The sequence below is a fragment of the Mesoplodon bidens genome, assembly GCF_964165515.1.
Source record: "Mesoplodon bidens genome assembly, chromosome: 7".
Lineage (NCBI taxonomy): Eukaryota > Metazoa > Chordata > Mammalia > Artiodactyla > Ziphiidae > Mesoplodon > Mesoplodon bidens.
Genome location: NC_138164.1, coordinates 48,295,437 through 48,317,878, shown reverse-complemented (window position 1 = coordinate 48,317,878; position 22,442 = coordinate 48,295,437). Strand labels below are relative to the sequence as shown.

Below are 22,442 nucleotides of genomic sequence, written 5' to 3'. Positions count from 1 at the left end.
TAACGGCACTGCTTAAGTTACTTCAAGAATAACCTACAGTATTTGATCTTCAAAGATCTCTCATGCACTGAAAAAAACCATGACTTTTGTGTTCCTGCACTCTCCATCAAAGATTTATGTTTGCAATCAAAACTGAAAATGAAACCAGGCTCTCAGTGGCACATAGTAGCAAAATTATAATACATTCACATTTTTAATTCAGTACATGTACCAAGCACAACTGTAATATGCCTGCACTATTTAATGCAACACAGTTTCTAATTTTACTTCTCTTAGTAAAAACCCTAATGAAGTAACAGTGAGTAATGCTTAAAGTTTTTAATATTAAAGTATAGCAACAATATTTAGGCTCCAGAACAAATCTCTCAGACATTTTAGTTGAATAACTATAGTAAGTAATTGTGTTTCAACAATAACCTTAAAAACATTGGGAATCATTTGTAGAATTTTCCATTTAAAAGCATATGTTTAATCACTTTTTTCCCTAGCAGAAAGAGGCTGTCATTTTTCTAAGCTTCAGGACAGTATACCTACAAGCACATCTACCTTAATCCCTAAATGTAAATATTGAGATGATTAGTCATAAATGACCAAGGAAGGAAAGCACTATTTTCCTTATTTGGTTCATATCACATAATTATTTTTTCTCTCTTATCATCTATGTGTTTGACAAACAGTTTGTGCTAACTCAAACAACCAGCATTACTGTTTCTCTGGCACACTGCCCAGGGAGGCGCCTTCACACCAAGGAGGAGATGCCAGCCACAGCATAGAGGGGCATGTATGCAAAAACGGAAGGCTGGCTAAGATTCTCCTATATAAACCACAGAAGGCTATATCCATGCATAGAAACAGAGGATGAATCCTAATGCTCTAGACATCATTTAGTATGTCACCATTGCATTTAGAAATGTTTTGTCACCATAAGTATCCTGGCATCCTCACTCAAACAAACAAGTATACATACAAATGGGTTATGGACTTTACCAGTACTTCTGCTTCACCTTGTATCCTTCTACTATATTATTCCGCCCTCTTTCTCATTCGGATTTTTTTTTTTTTTGGCTGTGTTGGGTCTTCATTGCTGCGTGTGGGCTGTCTCTAGTTGCAGCAACTGGGGGCTACTCTTCATTGCGGTGTGCAGGCTTCTCATTGCAGTGGCTTCTCTTGTTGCAGAGCACGGGCTCTAGGAGCACGGGCTTCAGTTGTTGTGGTGTGTGGCCTTCAGTAGTTGTGGTGCATGGGCTCTAGAACGCAGGCCCAGTAGTTGTGGCACATGGGCTTAGCTGCTCCGCAGCATGTGTGATCTTCCCGCACCAGGGCTTGAACCCGTGTCTCCTGCATTGGTAGGCGTATTCTTAACCACTGCACCACCAGGGAAGTCACCCTCATTCGGATTTAGATCAAGATAAATAATTCCGTAGGTGTTCTTTTGCCAAAATGGCAGAGTAGAGAGACCCTGAGCTCACCTCCTCTCACAGGCACACCAAAATTTCAATGATTTACAGAACTACTATTGATGAAGAAGACTGAAACCTACCAGAAAAGTTCTACAAGTAAAGATGTACAGAAAGAACCACAACAAGATGGGTAGGAGGGACAGAGTCATAGTATATCAAGACCCATACGCCTGGGTGGGTGACCCACACACAGGAAAATAATTACAATTGCAGAGGTTCTCCACAAGGAAAGAGGGTTCTGAGCCCTACATCGGGCTCTGCAGCCCAAGAGTCCTGCACTGGGAAGAAAAGCCCTCAGAACATTTGGGTTTGAAGGCCAGCAGGTCTCACTTCCAGAAGACCCAGAGGGTTGTGGGAAATAGACTCCACTCTTAAAGGGCACACACAAAATCTAACACGCTCTGGGACTGCCCCCCCACCTCACCAGTAGAAAGGCTGCTTTAAGACCCCTTGAGCCCACAGCTGCCCTTGGTCACAGCCCTGCCCACCAGAGGGCCAAGGACCTGCCCCCACACACCTGCACACATGTACTAGAGCCAGAACCCCATAGCCCCACAGCCAGAGACCCCAGGACCCAGCTTCAGCCATCAGTGGACAGGCACCAGCCCCAGAATTCCCTGGACCTAGGCCCCACCCATCAGCAAGGCTGCTCGAGCCTCAGGAGCAGCCTCACCCACCAGCAGTGGACAACTGCAGCCCCTAGCTTGACTTGGCAAGACCCAGCCTACCCACCAGCAGGCCAACAAGGTTCAGGACACCTTGGACCCCTCAGCCAGCTGTGTCAGGAACCAGTCCCACTCACCAGTGGTCCTACACCAGCTTTGGGACCCCTGGGCCCTGCAGTCAGACTCCAGGACCCAGCCCTTCCTGCCAGTGAGTCGACACTAGCCCTAGCTTCACACAACAATGGGTAGCCACCAGCCACAGGATCTCCTGGACCCCAGCTTCACCCCAGGACTCTGCAGCCAGCCACCTCGTGACCCAGCCCCACCAACCAGTGGTGGGCAGCCTCCAACAAAGGCAGGACCTGGAAACCAACTGAACTGGAAGCCAGTCATGCCTTACAGACCACCCACAGTAGCAGCCCACCACAACAGAAGGACCCATGAAGCCCACATAGAGGTTGAGCATAGACCTCTGGTGACCAGAGGGAAGTGTACTGCTGGGAGCATTGAATGTCTCCTACAAAAGGCCACTTCTCTAAGGTCGGGAAGCATAACCAACCTACCAGATATATAGAAATAAAAACAGCAAGTTAGGCAAAATGAGGTGGCAGAAGAATGGAGGAACATGTCAAAACCCCAGAGGAAGAACTAAGTGAAGTGGAGATAGGCAGTCTACCCTAGAAAGAGCTCAAGGTAATGACCGTAAAGATGATCAAAGAACTCAGGAGAAAAATGGATGAACAGAGCAGGAAGTTAGAAGTTTTGAACAAAGAGTTAGAAAATATAAAGAAATCAACCAAACAGAGGTGAAGAATACAGTAACTGAAATGAAAGATACACAAGAAGGAATCAACAGCAGACTATATAATACAGAGGAATGGATCAGCAAGCTGGAAGACAGAGTAGTGGAAATCACTGAAACTGAATAGAAAAAAGAAAAAAGAATGAAAATAAATGAGGAAAATTTAAGAGACCTCTGGACAACATCAAAAATACTAACATTACATTATAGGGGTCCCAGAAGGAGAAGAGAGAGAAAGGGGCAGGTAACATACATGAAGACATAACAGCTGAAAACTTCCCTAACCTGGAAAAGGAAACAGACATCCCAGTCCAGGAAGTATAAAGAGTCCCAAACAAGATCAACACAAAGAGGACCAGACCAAGACACAATGTAATTAAAATGGCAAATATTAAAGATGTAGAGACAATAAAAAAGCAGCAAGAGAAAAGCAACAAGTTACATACAAGGAAACTTACATAAGGCTATTAGCTGACATTTCAGCAGAAACTGTAGGCCAGAAGGCACTATATATTTATATAAAGTGAGAAAAGGAAAAAACCCTACAACCAAGAATACTGTCTACTCGGCAAGGCTCTCACTCAGATTTGATGGAGAGATCAAAAGTTTTACAGACAAGCAAAAGCTAAAAGTGTTCAGCACCATCAAACTAGCTTCACAAGAAATGTTCAGGGGACTTCTCTAAGCAAAAAAGAAAAGGCTGCTACTAGAAACATGAAAATTACAAAAGGAAGAAGCTCACTGGTAAAGGCAAATACACAGTAAAGGTAGTTTATCAACCATGTACAAAGTTAATAGGAAGGCTAAAAGACAAAATTATTAAAATCATCTATATTCACAATAAGCAGTTAAGGGATACACAAAACAAAAAGATGTAAAATATGATGTCAAAAACAGCAATCATGAGGGGGAAGAGTAAAAAATACAGCATTGTTAGAATGCAATTAGAATTAAGAGATCAGCAACTTAAAATAATTTATATATTTATATTGTCATATACAAATGTCATGGTAACCCCAAGCCAAAAATCTGTAATACACACACAAAAAAGAGAAAGGAATCCAAGCAACACTAAAGATAGGAATCAAATCACAAGGGAAGAGAACCAAAGAAGAAAGGAACAGAAAAGAACTACAAAACAACCCTAAAACAATTAACAAAATGGCAATAAGTAGATACATATCAATAATTACTTTAAGTGTAAATTGACTAAATGCTCCAATCAAAAGACACAGAGTGGCTGAAGGGATACAAAAAAAACAGACCTGTATATACGCTGTCTACAAGATATTCACTTCAGATCTAAAGACACACACAGATTGAAAGTGAGAGGATGAAAAAGGGTGTTCCATGCAAACGGAAATCAAAAGAAAGCCAGGGTAGCAATACTTACATTAGACAAAATAGACTTTAAAACAAAGACTGTTACAAGAGACAAATAAGGACATTACATAATGATCAAGGGATCAATCCAAGAAGATATAACAATTGTACATATATATATACATCCAACATAAATCACTTAAACACATAAAGCAAATATTAACAGAAATAAAGGGAGAAATTGACATTAACTCAGTAATAGTAGGGAATTTTAACAGCCCACTTACATCAATGGACAGATCTTCCAAGCAGAAAATCAATAAGGAAACACTGGCCTTAAATGACACATTAGATACGATAGACTTAATATATATAGAATACTGCATCCAAAAGCAGCTGAGTACACATTCTTTTCAAGTGCAAATGGAACATTCTTCAGGATAGATCACATGCCAGGCCACAAAACAAGTCTTTCTAAATTTCAATTTAAGAAAATTGAAAACATATCAAGCATCTTTTCTAACCACAATACGATAAGACTAGAAATCAACTACATGGAAAAAAACTTCAAAAAACAAAAGCATGTGGAGACTAAACAGTATGTTACTAAACAACCAATGGATCACTAAAGAACTCAAGGAAGAAATCAAAATATACCTGGAGACAAATGAAAACAAAACGGCAAGAATCCAAATGCTATGGGGTGCAGCAAAACAGCTGTAAGAGGTAAGTTTGTAGCAATACAAGCTTACCTCAGGAAACAAGAAAAATCTCAAATAAACAACCTAACCTTAGACCTAAAGGGAACATACCTCAACATAATAAAGGCCATATATGATCAGGCCACAGATAATATCATGCTCAACAATGAAAAGCTGAAAGCATTTCCTCTAAGATCAGGAACAAGAGACAGATGGCCACTCTCGCCACTTTTATTCAACATAGTATTGGAAGTCTTAGCTACTGCAATCAGAAAAGAAAAAGAAATAAAAGGAATCCAAATTAGAAAGGAAGAAGTAAAACTGTCACTGTTTACAGATGACATGATACTATACATAGAAAATCTTAAAGATGTCACCAGAAAACTACTAGAGCTCATCAATGAATTTGGTAAACTTGCTGGATATAAAATTAATACTGTTGTATTTCTATACACTAACAACAACTATCAGAAAGAGAAATTAAAGAAACAATCCCATTTACAATTGCATCAAAAAGAATAAATTACCTAGGAAGAAACCTACCTAAGGAGGTAAAAGATGTGTACTTGGAAAACTATAAGACACTGATAAGAGAAATTAAAGCTAACGCAATCAAATAGACAGATATATCGTGTTCAAGAATTGGAAAATTAATATTGTTAAAACGATCATACTATCCAAGGCAATCTACAGATTTAATGCACTCTCTATCAAGTTACCAATGGCATTTTTCACAGTACTAAAACAAATAATTCCAAAATGTGTGTGGAAATACAAAAGACCCTGAAGAGACGAAATAGTCTTACAAAAGAAGAACACAGCTGGACATATTACTCTCCCTAATTTCAAACTACAATACAAAGCTACAGTAATCAAAACAGTATGGTACAGGCATAAGAAGAGACACATAGATCAATGGAACAGAATAGACAGCCCAGAAGTAAACCTACACATTTATGGTCAATTAATCTATGACAAAGGATGGAAGACTATACAGTGGAGAAAAGATAGTCTTTTCAATATGTAGTGCTGGGAAAACTGGACAGCTACACGTCAAAGAGTGAAATTAGAACATTTTTTCATATACAAAAATAAACTCAAAATGGATTAAAGACTTAAATGTAAGACCAGAAACCATAAAACTCCTCAAGGAAAATATAGGTGAAACACTCTTTGACATTAACTGTAGCAATATTTTTTGGATCTGTCTCCTGGTAAAGTAAATAAAAGCAAAAATAAACAAATGAGACCTAATTTAACTTAAATGTTTTTGCACAGCAAAGAAAACCATCAACAAAATTAAACCACAACCTACTGAATGGGAGCAAATATTTGTAAATGATATCACTGATAGGAGTAAATATCTAAAATATATTTATGTGATACAATTCAATACCAAAAACAAACTGCCCTTGGGAGGGAGACGCAGGAGGGAGGGGATGTGGGAACAGATGTATATGTATGACTGATTCACTTTGTTGTAAAGCAGAGACTAATAAAAAAAACCAAACAAACAAAAAAAAAACTGCCCAATTAAAAAATGGGCAGAAGGCCTCAATAGACATTTTTCCAAAGAGGACAAACCAATGACCAACAGGCATATGAAAAGATGCTCACCATTGCTAATCATCAGAGAAATGCACATCAAAATCACAATGAGATATCACCTCACACCTGTCAGAATGCCTAACATCAAAAAGAACACAAATAACAAATGATGGCAAGGATGTGGAGAAAAAGGGAACTCTTGTGCACCATTGGTAGGAATGTAAATTGGTGTCATCACTATGGAAAACATTATGGAGGTTCCTCAAAAAACTAAAAGATAGAACTACTATGTGATCCATCAATTCCACTCCTGGGTATATATCCTAAGAAAATGAAAACACTAATTCAAAAAGATACATGTATCCCAATGTTCATAGCAGCATTATTTACAATAGCCAAGATATGGACACAACCTAAGTGCCCTTTAACAGATAAATGGATAAAGAAGATGCAGTATTAAAAAAAAATATATATATATATACACACACACATATATATATAGGAATACTACTCAGCCATAAAAAGAATGAAATTTTGCAACAACATGGATGGACCTGGAGGGTGTTATGCTTAGTGAAAAAAGCAGACAGAGAAAGACAAATACTGTATGATATCACTTATATGCAGAATCTAAAAAATAAAACAAACTAGTGAATATAACAAAAAAGAGAGAGACTCACAAATGCAAAGAATAAATCAGTGGTTACCATTGGGGAGAGAGGGAGGGAGGGAGTGGCAAGATAGGGGTAGTGGATTAAAAGGTACAACCTATTAGGTATAAAATAAATAAGCTGCAAGGATATATTATACAGCACAGAGAATATAGCCAATATTTTATAATAACTATAAATGGAGTATAATCTATAAAAAGTTGAATCGCTATATTGTATACCTGAAACTAATATAATATTGTAAATGAACTATGTCTCAATTTCTTTAAATGATAAACACTACTATAGGGAAGAACTGTATTACCTATACCCATGCCTGCTTTGCTATACTGCCTCACTTACATAGAAAAGAGCAAAATTGGAAGTATTTTGGTTGTTCGTGTGTTGCAGGAGGATGAAACAGTCCAGAGTCTATCATCCCCTTGTCCCCCAAGACTGAAGAATCTGAGAAGTAATCTGTATTATACTAAACAGAGGCTTTAGAGACCAGGATTCAAACCCTACATCCATAACTTTCTGAGTGACCCAAACAAGCCACTTAATTTCTCTCAGTCTAATGTTACTCACATGTAAAATCAATATAAAAATATTTTCCTCACTGAGTTGTCAAAAGGATCAGATAAAATAATGTAGGTAGTTTTAGTACATGGTTTCTTTTATAGACAATAAAGTATCTCACAAAAGTATTTATTATATTACTTACTGACAGGAAATAGATAGTATTTTGAAGAACAGTCTTAAAATTAAGAAAATTTAATAAACACTAGTATAATTTTGAAGGAATTTTAGGAGGTCATGAACATTCCACCAAAGCAGGAATACCCCTCTACATCTCTGTTTAAATTTTCCATTGATTTTATTTTATTAATTTATCCACTCATTTATTCATTTAATAAATATTTATTGAACAACCACTATATTTGATCCAACTGCATCAATGTTGGGTAGCCATTAATTGTTCCTAAGTTCTTTTGTATATTGAGAACAATTTCCCTATTACCTTAACCCCCTAAAACAACACAAAAATCTTATCCACTTCTATTCAACAAAACTCCAAACATCTAACGTGTATGAGGTCAAACTTCCCTAGGTCTTGAATCACTATTCACATTAAATGTCCAAGTCTCCTTCCTAGTCTACCCACTTTTGATAAATACTAATTTCACAACAGACCCCTTAAAATATGGTAACCCAATCAGAACACAATACTTCCAGATGTAACCAGACCAAGGCAAAGCTCTAATCATTTTATGCTATCTTTCATTTAAGTCTTAATAATACATTTATTTAACAATACTTGTAATAATATTAACCTCTTTTGAACATTGCTTTGAGATTACTGCTATTAAACTAATGCCATTTACAGCACTCTATCCTCAATTAATGCTGCTGTAAAAAAGAAGTTACCTATGGAAATATGATGGGGGGTTAGGGATGGGATTTTCTCTTAAAGAATATTAGACAAGACTCAGATACAGGCCCACTGAAAATCCATGATTCATTGTTTGTCCACCTTCAGCAATATGCCAACTCCTACCAAGAGTTTTGGAAATACTGCTTTATTTAACTTAGATAATAGGACTTTTATTTGAAAGCACTAGTATTTTTTAAAGTAAAATCTAAAAAGTAGGTTATTAATGTATTGTTTCTTAATATGTAGTAATATTAAAGTCACCGGGTTGAAGATTCCTTTTTCAGTATAGCTCATCCATTCTATTGCCCACACTTTAATTCTCCTTCTAGCACCTAACCCACCACAAAGAATTTTCCAATGACAGAGGCTGTTTCCACTCTTTCTCAGCTTCATCACACTCTTGAATCCAAAAGAAGACATAAAGTTAAGAATGACATAGAAACATAAGTTAGATAATAATATAAATATTGACTATTTAGAAAATAATGACTATGAGAATTTTAAAAATTTAAATTTATGGGATGCATAAAGCTAGTTCTACAAACACATTCATGGCTAAAAGTGCTTTTATTAATTAATAAAAAGATGTTGAAAATAAAGTGGTCAACTTAGAAAATTAGGAGGTATCAGAAAACAGACAAAAGAAAAAGTATAAGAAAAACAAAGAAGAGAGAGATAACAAAGGTAAAAGCAAGATTAAGTAGTTGGCATGCTGAAAAACAGCAGAACTGACAAGTAAACCTAAAAGCTGGATCCTTACTGGGGAGTAAGGGGGGAATGATAAATAGAAAAACCACTAGCAAAATTTGAGGAACAAAAGGGAGAGAACACAAATATGCAAAATTTAAATAGAATATATAACAGCAAATAAATGGAAAACTTAAAATAAGCGATATTGTATTTTAAAACAATACTAATGTTTTTGAAAATCTCAGTGAAATATACAATTTTCTAGGAAATTTTTTCCTGGCAAAACTGACTTAAAGAGAAAAAGAAACTTAAAAAAAATTATCTCCATAGAAAACTCTAAGCCTAGATGATTTATGAATATATTCTTTCAGAATTTTAAGAAATAAATGATTCCCACTTATTTTTTTCACCTGATGAACTCAAATGCTTATTTTTATTGATTATACTAAGATGAAATCGTTGTCCTCTTTTTTAATTTAAGTATAGTTGATTTACATTGTTTGATTAATTTCTGATATACAGCAAAGTGATTCAGTTATCTGGCAACAAATATCTGTCAATAATTACCTTAAATGTCAATGGACCAAATGCTCCAATCAAAAGACACAGAGTGGCAGATCGGATAAAAAAAAAAACCAAGAGCCTACAATATGTTGCCTTCAAGAGACCCAATTCAGGCAAAGGACACAAAAAGAATATAAAAAAAGATTCCCACTTATTAATAAGATGTTGTCTATTCAATAGTTTTACATAGCCTTCCTCCACAAAAAAGGAGGAAAAGCTTTCCAATTCCACGAACTCTGGCACTAAAATTTAACAAAGATAGTACAAATAAAGAAAAACACAAACTAATCTCATTTACAAATACAGATGCAAAAATAACTGTAATGTAAGCAAATAAAATTATGCAGTACATTAAAACAAGACTACACCATGACTAATTAGGGTTTATTTCATCAGTAAATTTGAAAAACAAAACCAATAAGATATACCATAAACTAAAATGCAGTTTCTCATAGAAACTCCTAATAAAGTGGACTAGCATGATTTTTAATGATAAAAATCATTAAATCAACAGTCAATATAATACTTAAGGTGAAATATTAAAAACAATTCCATAAATTAAAAACTAAATAAAATACCTGCTATCACCTGTATTATTTAATATTATTCTTGATATTCTAGGCAGTGTATTAAAGAAGGGGTGAAAAAAAAGGAACAAATAACTGCTAAAAAAGAGGAGAAAACATATCAGCTGAAATATGACTAGAGCTAATATGTCTGACAAAAAGGGAAGTTATAAAATGAATCAGCAAAATTTACTAACACCCCCAAATATAATAACAAAAATAGAGTAGTATGAAAAATATCTCATTCATAAGAGCAAGTAAAAATATTAAATATTATAAAGGAAACGTCAAAGGAAATGTGCAGAATCTGTATATAAAAAACAAAACATTGTTGAGGGACATAAAAGAATTGAGTAAGTTATTTGGAATGGAAAGATTCAATGCTAAAAAGATTTGTTATCCCATAGTTTTATAATCTTTTTTTAAAAATCACTTTGCAATTTTAATTAACAACATATAAATCTAAGATAAACTTTAGAGAAGTATACAAACAACTTAAAGAATAATTATGAATGAGGTCTTGCAATACTTTTCAAAGATTCTATAAAGCTACAGTGATTAATATAGCCTAGCACTGTAAAAGTTTAGGTAGAAAGATAAATGGAATAGAGCCAAAAACTGAGAAATGGCTCCAAATATGTAATCAGTATGTAATAAAAGATGTTATTTCAAGTCAGATGGGATAAGATGGGTTACTTAATAAATGATACAGAGATATCTGGTTAACTTGAGAAAAAAATTAAGTTATATCTCTGGTCGAAATTATACTCAAAATATATTCAAGATGAATCAAAGACTTAAGTGTATAAAAATATAGTCAAAGAACTGGAAGAAAATATAGTAGAATATTATATAATTTTAGACTGGAAGAAGTCTTTCTAAACAAACCCCAAACAGAAAAAAAAAAAAAAAGAGCATTAAAAAAGGGAGGCAAAGATTTAACAACAAAACCATAAAGTAAAGAAAATGACAAAATATACATATATGACAAATAAAGGCTAATACCATTAAAATATAAATTAAGAGCCTTAAAAACCATAAAAACTAGACAAATCCTTTAAAGGAAAAATGGGCAAACAACATAAACAGACAATTCACAAAGGAAGAGACATTTAATACAAATAAATGCATGTAAAACTCTTCATTCTCAATAAAACTCAAAAGAATTCAAATTAAATCAGCAATAATATGTTATATTCCCTTATCAAACTGGCAAGAAATTTTTAAAAAAATAATACTTGCTACTGAGGGCAAGGGAATACTTTCAGATACTGCTGGTGAGAGCACAGAACACTATATCTGAAGGGCAATGTGAATCAAAAGCCTTTTTTAAAAAGAACACCTTCTTTGACCCAGTAATTTCACTTTTTAGAAATATATCGTAAGAAAATAACCACTAATTGACACGGAAAAGTATTAAAAAGTTACCCATGTTCAAGGTTTTCTTTATAATGACAAACAATAAAAACAACTTAAATATTGAATAAAAGACTCAGTTAAATTATAAGAACCTCATTTTAGGCAATATTTTCTGCAAATAAGAATAATAGTTTAGAAGATGACCTAATCAGGGAAATTCACAATATATCATTAAGTGGAAAAAATAGATTACAAATGAATAGTAAAAGGATGATTCCAATTTTAAGGGAAAAAAATTTTTATGCATAAATTAAAATGGAAAGGATATATACTATAATACAGGTAGAATGAAAGGGCAATTATATTTTCCTTTGGGTGTGTTTATATACTTTTTACAATAAATGTATATGAATTTTGTAATGAGGGAAAAATAATGAGATATATAAATACACATGCTTGAGATATACTGAACCCTGATAACTCACTGTAGTATGTTTTTCTTTTCTTTTCTTTTAATTTATTTTTTGGCCGCACTGCACGGCATGCAGCGTCTTAGTCCCCTGACCAGGGATTGTACCGGTGTCCCCTGCAGTGGAAATGAGGAGCCCTAACCACTGGACCACCAGGGAATTCCCCTAGTATGTTTTTCTTGGAGATAGTATTTAGATCACCCTAAAATTTCAGAATAATTATAACTAATTTTGGTGGCTAATAACTGATCTGATCTCACCTACAATAAAAATGTATGTTGAGTTTCAGCAGTGGCTGAATCAAACTATTTGAACACTACTTTAACTAATTTTTTTTCAATTTTTTATATTATTGGTATACTTTTTGTATAATGTTTATGGTGACAAAATATTAAGATATAAAGAGACATTTATGTAGAGTAAATCAAAATGAAAAATTTAGTAAGAATCTTATCTTCTATGCCCATAAAACTGAGGGTAGCACACAAATGAAAGTTTACACTTCACATACAGAATCCAGAAAAGAAAAAGTTAAAGAATTTGAAAAGCCTAATTCTGCATGTTTCACTTTTGAGATTTATATATTTTGATTATATAAAACTAGTACAGTTTTTGCATTTTTAGAATCAAAAATAAAGATAGAAAGTGGGAGGGGGAAAGATAACCCAAAGCATAAAAACTCGATGCTGAATCATAACATAATAAAATGTTAGCTTCCACATTACTGAGAGAAAGCAAGACCCCCATCATTCACGCTGGCAAAAGCTTGCCTTTGCATAAACCATTTCTGTTCTCACTGTCATAAAACCAATGACTTTGGAAAGGGAAGAAAACACAGAATGACGTGCAAAGTAGCACACACCATGTTATTGCAGCTGGATAAAGAATATGTCACTAATGACTTTCTTTCTACCCGTCAGTTTTAAGTTGAGTTTCTTTTTTTTTTCCAAAATAGCAAATGGCCTTTATGAGTACAAAACAGAAGCAGTGAAATTCAAAATAATATCCAATTTCCACTTGATTTTGATACTGCATTAGTTAATAGAATGAGTTATTAATTATTTCTTGGAAAAGATATGACTCCCTTTTCTCTTCATTTGAGTTGAACATAACATGCCTGAACACTAAGCAGTTTTCTGTAATAAATTCAAAATAAAATTTTCATCAGAGAGTTATCGTGAAATGTTCATCTTAAATGAGGAATTATCCATGGGAATATTCACCTGAAGTCATTTGATAAATTCAGAAAACTAATGTAATTAAGTTCCCAAATTGTCAGGTCAGGTCAGAGTGATGACTGTCTGTAAGGGACAACTGAAAAAATTAATTAATGACAATGGATTCTATTGATGGATGGATTCTATTCAATGGATTCGATGATACCAAAAGCTAGTGATACAGCACTTCATCTCCACAAAGGAATCAACAAGAGAGAACTGGGCAAAAAGTATAGCTTATTAACTGATAGGGCAGCTTAATTCTGTAATGGATTGGGACTGCCCACTTCTTAACATGTTTCAAAATAATAACGTCAATCACTTATCTTTAAAAATAAAGATGCTCATTCTCATCCGGGCTGGAGATCATGAAATGTTAAGTCCGGTGAAATCTGATTGAGATTAATCAACCTACAATCCTATGGGCGGTTAATAACAACCACAACTTTCCCTCATGAGGACTTTCTTAAGTGCCAGGCAGTTTTAAAAGCTTTACATATACTAATTCTCTTAATGGGCCTATGAAGTAGGTATTTTTATTATCCTCAGTTTAGATGCAAGGAATTCAAAACATAGAAAGCTTCAGTGACTTGCCCCAGATCACTCATCTAGTAAGTGACAGAGCCAGGATTTGAACAGGTAAACAGGCCTCAGAATCCAGCCATAAACCATAAACAGCACATTCTATAAACTCCTTTTTTACAGTTACTACAGCTGACGCTTTTTGATCAGAAGAAATTCAAATCAGTGATTTGGATTCATCAATTGAGCTATTATTATGATTTCAAAAGGAAGGATTTAAATTATCTTTAACTTAATTTATTCATCTTTGACATAACCTTTTTTCTTTTTCATACTTTTTGCTCAGTAAACTAATGAAGCAGTTTATCCTATAAGTTATATGTTTATAGACTAAAAAAAGGGCAAAACTTTCATTCTATAAACATTACAAAAGAATAAAGTTCAGGAACACACTATACATTTACCCTCTCAAATATAAACAAATATTAGAGGTAAGAATTTAATGTTAGGGCACAGAAGATAAGCAAATGTGTTGTGGAACAAAATAATATTTCTACATTGATACGTTTGATATTTTGTATATTGTACCTTTAATTTCTCCAAGAAGTTCACTGGTATTTAATCTTTCCATTTTTTCCTTCCAATCTTTTGAAAGTAGTTTTTCCATGCAGGAGGAATCTATTAAAATAAAAAAGTAAGTATTAAAACTATTACACATGTATTTGATAAGTATTAAAATATTACAAATACAGAAGGCTGTGGAGTTTATGGAGAAATTCTGTTATTCAAAAATGATTAAAGCTATTTTTTGTTGTTGCTGTTTTAACCCTAGGATACAGACAATTATATTCTGTTATCTACTATAAAATACCATAACTAAATTTTTTTTTTTGCTGGAAGATTATTTAAACTATTCCCACGAAAAAATAAAGATAATGCTCAATAATCTTATCTTGGTATTATAACTATAGTTAATTAATATTCAGCCAGCATTTATCACTTCTTAGGCCAATTGGACAGAACAAGGGGCTTTTTCGTACAAGCTTAAGTTTAGATATTATTCCTTTCAAACCAGGTGATGTTTTTTAAGTCCAAGCAAAATTCATGTGCTATTCAAGGAAGAATGATAAATCTTCAAAGGAGAAGAGACCAATCGACCTGTAACTACTTAGTCCTTAAAAAAGAAATAAACATATGGCAACTTTTGTAAAATACCCATTTAGAGTAAAATGCAAAGAAAATAAAGTCATGATGTACTCTGTCCCCCAGTAATGAAAACAGTTAAAACTTTTCTGTTATATAAAAAGAGATGCATGATCTTTTCATGAAAATCCTTATTTAAACGCTGCTTGACCTATTGCATTTCTAAATAGCATTTCTAAATAGCATACTAGATTACACTTGTTTCTATTAAGATTCATAAAGTTTACAGAAGTTTAAATTTTAGAATGTTCTAATAATTAGCAAATTTTTATCAATGAGTTATTTTTTTCTCTCTGTTCAGATGGATTTGCAACTGGAGCTACTGCTTACAACTATTTACGTGTATATTTTAAGCCTCAAATCTTAACAAACAGGCCATGTTTCCAAAAGGGAAAGCAGATTTAAATACTCAATCCTCAGTGCAAAGAATACTCCCATTAAACTTTAACATTCCAAGTGTCAAAATTCTGATAACTCCTTTTTAAAATTATATTTAAAATAATTACTTCAATTCCAAATGCCTTTTCTCTCCCATATCAGTACCTATCTCTTTAGCATTTTCCCTTTCATTTTTTCTCCAACTTCTAAATCTTCCTTGAATTTTTCAGAATGACAGTAAGGTCAAGATGGATCTGAAGGGTTTTAGAAACTAGATAAGCTTTAAAAAGAAGACAGTGAGCCCCGGGTAAGAGATGAGAGGACCACTGCATGGTTAGAAAGTATTGGTGAAAACAATTAACGTTTGTTCGTGACATGATCAATCAATCAAGGAATGGACAGAATCCAGATCAGTATGTTGGGAAATGGCTGATGAAGAACAACCATACTAGCTCTCTATCACAGAAGCTAAAGTTCTTTCTAAATAGAAGTCAGCTTGATTCTATTAAGTGAAAGCTCCCTGCTCCTTCCCTTACTTCGTCCCTTCTTTCCTTTCCTCCTTCTTCCTTCCAGTCTTTCCTATTAATTATTTTCTTAGGCTTCAACAAGTGACCTACCACTGTGATTAAAAACTGGATTCTGAGTGACCTGCCAATAGGGCCTATATGCATATGCGTATGTTCAGTTTGTATTTAATTTTCAAAATGTTCTCTTGTTACTTTTATTTTAAATTCAGAAACAAGGTGTATACTTCGTTCCAAACATATTTTGTTTTTATGCTGAAGTCATAGAAAAGATAATACTAGGTTTGAGAGTTAAGAAGCAAAATCTTCAAAGCAATGCCTATCAGAGATTACTTTTTCTCAAATCAGGTTTAAATTTCTGGACATAACATTAGACCATGTAAAAGAATAATCAACAAAATGTCTTCAACTTCCTATCTTACTCAGTTTTGTTACTTTTTTTTAACCTTTTCATACATATTATTTAACATTGTATTAAACTGATAATCACTGATATGAACACTAAAGCATAACTTGTTTGGTTAAAATTTGAGTTGAGTGCACATATTATAATGGTCAAGACAAAATCCCAATTGACTAGTAATGATCCAAAATTCACAGCAAGTTTATAAACTAGGATTAGATACACACTAAATGTAAAACAGGCTAAAATATGTCTCTCATTTCTATTAATAGACCTGAAATCTTTCAGAGCTCCAGAAAAAGAATGCTGAAACTTCATGGGAGAAAAACAGAACTATATGGACAACAAGAATATACACTTCAAACATTTATCAAATAAGTTTGAAGACACAGCTTTACATAAAAGCTAGTCATTAATAAAATGGTTAATAAATTCAAAACATTTCACATTCCTATTAGAAAATTAATTCTCACCATAATGCTGAGTTAATCTAGCTATATGAGTTCCCATTTCAGTAGAAGACACTGAGGGGAAAAACATAAAGCGGGCTTTGCAAGTCTATATTTATAGCCCATGAAAATAGTTAGTAACAATCACTGATTGCCTTTATCTACAGGACAATAAAAGTCACTACATACAACTTTATCAGCATTTAATCTCAATTCTGGGAGATTCCAGGAATATTCAAAACTGTGAGAAGGTCTCTTGAAAAACTGAGCTTTTTCACCTAATTATCTGTCTGCCAGACCTCTAAGGGCATACATACCACAATTAGTACTAAGCACATCCCACACTGTAATGTAAAACAAGTAAGGTGAGGGAAAAAGACCAGAAGATGCAGTACCAGAAGATGTACTAAATGCTACATATGCAGAGGATACTACTGCCTCTACCAAGACGTTTCTGACTTGAAATGAGGAAATATATGCTAGATAAAGTTAAAAATAAAATTTATACTTTCAAATTTCCCACTCAAAACAATATTCAGGTAAGGGTAAAAATTAACGGTATTCATCCTCCTGTGCCACATACGTCAACTACATTAACAGGACACTAGCTTTACAGAGGCAATTCATCATATCAGACTTTGCCCCTTTCTGATCATGCACAAATGCAAAAATCAAAGAGGTCAAGATAAGTAAAGAAGTCCAGTTTGCCTTATGTCCATGCAAAGAGTAAGCCCGTGTTTCAATTCAGTACTTATGTGGGATTCCAAATGGAAAAAAAAAAGAACTAAACATCACCCGGATATTCTTGGATAACTCTACACAGATAACTGTGTTTTACATGATTGACTTGAAACATCTAATATAGTTATGGTAGTGCCACAGTCCTCAAAACAATGAAAAAATATACAGTGTATTTTATTATCTGAGTTTGACTACTCAAATTTTAGTATTTTGACTGAGTTGTTTTCAGCTAAAGAGGAGAGAAACTACATACCTTTTGGAAATTATAGTATCACAATATTATAGTATGTGTCACAGTAATATGTACATATTAAAAATGAATGTAAGCCATAACACTTCAGTATAAAAGTAGAAAATGCCAAAATTAATTCCTCTTACTTTGAAAGAATTAGTGTCCATAAACCAATACATATTCAATGAAATATGAGTTTATTATATTTATCTTGTCTGATTTTTATAAATAGTGTGAAAAAAACAGGACTGTCAAAAATCGAGTTGCACTTCAATTTTTGCTTATTTTTAATCAAGGATGTAAAGGGTTCTGATATGTTATAAATTAATTTCTCAGTTGCATAGTTTTTGTTTTTCCTTTTCCTTTGCAAATTTAAGTTTTTCTATTTCAATAACCTTTTTCTAAGGAAAAAAGGAAAGATATCATAATGGATTGCAAAGCAATGTTTCTGCTTCCTAAATACCTAGGTTTCAGGCCAGGTAAGTCAGGAATGCTTTATCATGCTAATAATTAATTTTACAGTACAAGGGAAATTTGAAGTGAGAGTATGTGAGATATTTATTTCCTAATCTATATGACGATATTTTAGGAACAATTTAAAATTAGTCCTAGTTAAACAAAGCTGCAGCAGTGTTAACTACTATTCTGAGCAAAATAAAGGGTCAAAGAGAGCAAATAAAGAAATCATCATTAAAATTAAATCATGGGGGAATGGGAAAGGATAATGGGAAAATTTTTTTATCGTACTTTAAAACAATTTACCTGTGAGTAAACAGTTATCATTATTCACTTTACCTCAAAGTGATAAAGTTAGAAATGCTGAAACATTAGAAACATGGCATAGAAAATAACTTTAAAATACCTCAGTGAAAAACAACAATGACTGCTCCCCCTGTATACACATCCTACTGCTTTATTAAGTCTTTTAAGAAAATATTAAAACAATCCCTTTTATTTTTACCACAGGAATCATAAATTTCAAAAGCAATAAATTTTTTATGTATCCAAACAATGATAACTTATTAAAAGTATCCTTGACCTTGGTTTACAACTAATTCTGACAATATATATTTATATCCCTGCTGATCATCAATCTCACATTTTTCATTAGGAAACAGAGATGCACATGCCAGTTACTGTACATTTTTCCACAGTGACGAGTGCTCCACAATACAGTGGGATAAAATTGGAGCTTGGAGAGCTTGAAGAGCACTCTTAAATTTTAATTAAAACCCTCCAAGCTCACTAAAAATAATTAGACACAAAAATGTGCCAGTTTTATTTTGAAGTCACTATAACGTACAAAGCACACTCCCTGACGACTGCTCATGCTCTCATTCTCTCTCTCTCTCCCTCTCTCCAATGAAACAACTGATTTTCCAAATACGAACAAGGCGGTATAAATAGAGGCTGTTTTCAATCCTGCTCTTCATGCTGGGAAGCTGACAGAAAAGACAGTAGAGTGGGTTTTTCAGACCACACCAAATGAACCTAGAATAACTTGCCTAACCAAGAGTTCGAATCACTGACAAACTCTAGATAAAATTCAGTCTTCAAGGAACAGCACGGGTTATATCACTGATCTTTTTTGATCCAAAAGCCAAACCTTTAACCTCTTAAATGTTTTTGCTTTCTTAAAATATCTCATACAATGCTATATTCCATCCTATTTTTAGCCAAGCAGCAAGAGAAAGCATGCCTTTCCCATACAGCAGGGCAATGATATAAACATCAACACAGATGCTCTGCCAGGAAGAGCTGGACTTCTCAAGCACTTGATCATTAAGGAATGCACCAACTGTTTTGGATAATCTCGTGCCAGCTCCCCTTTTGCTCCACACTCCCCTCTGGGAGTGGCCAAACTTGTCCTGGTCTTAATTTTTCATTTTACTCCTCCATAGCCTCCCCCCATCCCCAAAAAGATGAGAAATGGCATTTATGCCTAGCAATGAAAAAGCAGGCTCACTTCCCCAAACAGACCAAAACTTTCAAACAATTAACCCTCCCCTCTTCTTTCAGATAAATTACTAAGTATAAAATGCAATCTGTTTCCTTTGTTTATTCAATATGAACAATTTGTAAATGACTCAAGGATAAAATTCAGAAAATGTTGTGCTAAATTAGAACCATTATAAACATGCTAATGACTCAATGCTTCAGTAAAACATGCATGATCGGTGTGAAGAAATAAATTTAGTTCCTGTGAAATTCTGTTGTGCTGCTTTAAAACGATTTGGTCATTAAATCAGATATATTCCTTCCAGGAAAAATGTTAATTCCACAACCACTTTACTAGATAATATACTGTGAGTGTCTCTGTGTGTGTGTGTCAATGGGAGCTATTGAAAATGTCATTAGAACTGTTAGATGCAAGATTTTGACATGTTCATGAGGGAGAGAAAACCCCACATTTGAAAGCTGCAGGAAATACACATATAGACATCATCACACAGGGTGCAATATTCTCTCTTTGCACTGTTTGATCTACCAAAGTCTGATAATTTTTTATAGGGACCCCTTAAAATTGGCACTTAACATATATTCATGGAAGTCACATTGTTCTATATGTGCAGGTAAGAGGTATCTCTTTTATCTGCTTTCCAAAGCTGCTTAGCACCTAAAACAATATCAGAAGGATCATTCAAAACCAAATTCCTCTCCCATATCTATCAAAATACAACTGCTACCAATGCCAATATAGAAAAAGAGGGAAATATCCAGCAGGTAAATCAGAGGCTCACAGCCTCTTGCTGTAGCTGAGACTTCAATGATCACTAAGACCAAAACCCCATTTCAGAAATGAGGAAGCAGAGTCAAGATAAGGAAGTCACTTGCCTTGCTCAAGGCCAAACAGTTGGTGACAGAGCCCTGACTCGAGTTCAGTGCTGGTTTTACTGAAATGACTATTTAAATTTCACATCAGTTTTAGTCTCTACAATGCAGCATTCAATAATAGAAAATGAATAATTACATCTATTATTAATTGCTTCAGATATGAAGTGAAGCACTCTAGTTCTTCACTGGAGAAGGGTGCTAAAAATTCGAGGTATTGCAGTGAAAGTAAATAGCGTTCAACAGCCAATTCTCCCATACATACTCCATTACTCTAGTCTTCTTGTTCCTCCATATTTCATTTTCTATAATGCCTTATCTTTTTTAAACTAAGAGTTTTCTTTTCCTGAAGTCATCCACTGAGGAATAGCTAAGATGCTGCTTAAAAATACTCTTGAACTCAAAAAGTAATTCCTTCCAAATTATATTTTATTTCATGTACAAGAAGTAAGTGTGCAGCCTGACACTATTTTCTGCTGCTCCATTGCCAAAGGCTAAGGTATTCAAACCATATGACATGGAACACTGCTCTTTGGGTTCTACAAATGTTTGACTTCATTTTTACTCTTTCAAATACATATTTAACTGCTTTTTAAAAACTTTATAGAACTGTGGAAACAATAATTTTTGTGTGCCCACTGTGTCCTATACTCCTCCTTTTGATTTCTTTGGGGAAATACTGCTGAATGCCACTATTGTCCTGATGGAGTTGTCAATCACAGGGCTTTGCCGTCTGCTTCCTACTGCTCCTCCCAGCCACACAGAGAAATTTGACCCAGTCAGAATTCTCTCCTGGAACTATCTGGAAAGGCTCTCTTATGTTCAAATTGAAAGCTATAAGCATGTGGGCCTGGGATCAATCGTCATGGCCATTCTCCCTGGCACATGGAGAGAGTCTGTATGCAATAAGAATGAATGAAGCCAAAAATACTAAGAAAAGTAGAGAGGAGCAGATAGGAAAAGATAGAGGGGACAAAACAATCTTTACATCATGTTAGCATACTTACATCCCCAAAGAGCTAAAGCCAAATTCTTCTCCTGGGATTCTTGATAATGTAAGCCAATATATTCCTGTTTTTGCTTACACTATTTGAGTTGGGTTTCTGCCAGTTGTAACTTACAAAAAAAAAACCTAAACAACAAGAAAACTGTAACAAAAACTGTCATACACATTCAAGTGTGTTATGTTCCAAAGTTTAACACACTGAAAATCACCAATGCATTAACTTGCACTACCAGAGTAAAAGACTTATTATGCAAACCTTGAAATAAGCCTCTTGCTATATTGAAAGATATGAAACAATGTTAAGGTAAAATACTATAGGACTGATATTTACAATGATTTAGCTATCTGAATTAGGATTTTCTGAACATGATGCAACCAAAAGAAAATACAGCAGAAATAAGTTAGAAGCTTAAGGTCATTAAAAACAATAATAACAACTCCCATCTAAGATCAACAAGCCCCGATTTCAGTTTCGTGTTCTTCAAAACAGCTTCATTGTTCTGGTCAGTTGACTTTATATTTAAAATTATAAAATAAAATTAAAAAATAAGTTGTGGGCTTCCCTGGTGGCGCAGTGGTTGAGAGTCCGCCTGCCGATGCAGGGCACCAGGTTTGTGCCCCGGTCCGGGAAGGTCCCACATGCCGCGGAGCGGCTGGTCCCGTGAGCCGTGGCCGCTGAGCCTGAGGGTCCGGAGCCTGTGC

At 34.3% G+C, this 22,442-nt stretch overlaps 1 protein-coding gene across 3 annotated transcripts in view; it reads right to left on the bottom strand.

The window, feature by feature from the left end:
• The window catches only part of SOX6 (SRY-box transcription factor 6), a 627,811-nt gene that overhangs the window by 251,441 nt on the left and 353,928 nt on the right, over positions 1–22,442 (bottom strand). For all 3 annotated transcript variants that reach the window (XM_081238923.1, XM_081238924.1, XM_081238922.1), the window contains exon 6: positions 14,561–14,650. In XM_081238923.1, the coding sequence (XP_081095049.1) occupies positions 14,561–14,650 (90 nt within the window). The remainder of the gene's footprint in view (positions 1–14,560; positions 14,651–22,442) is intronic.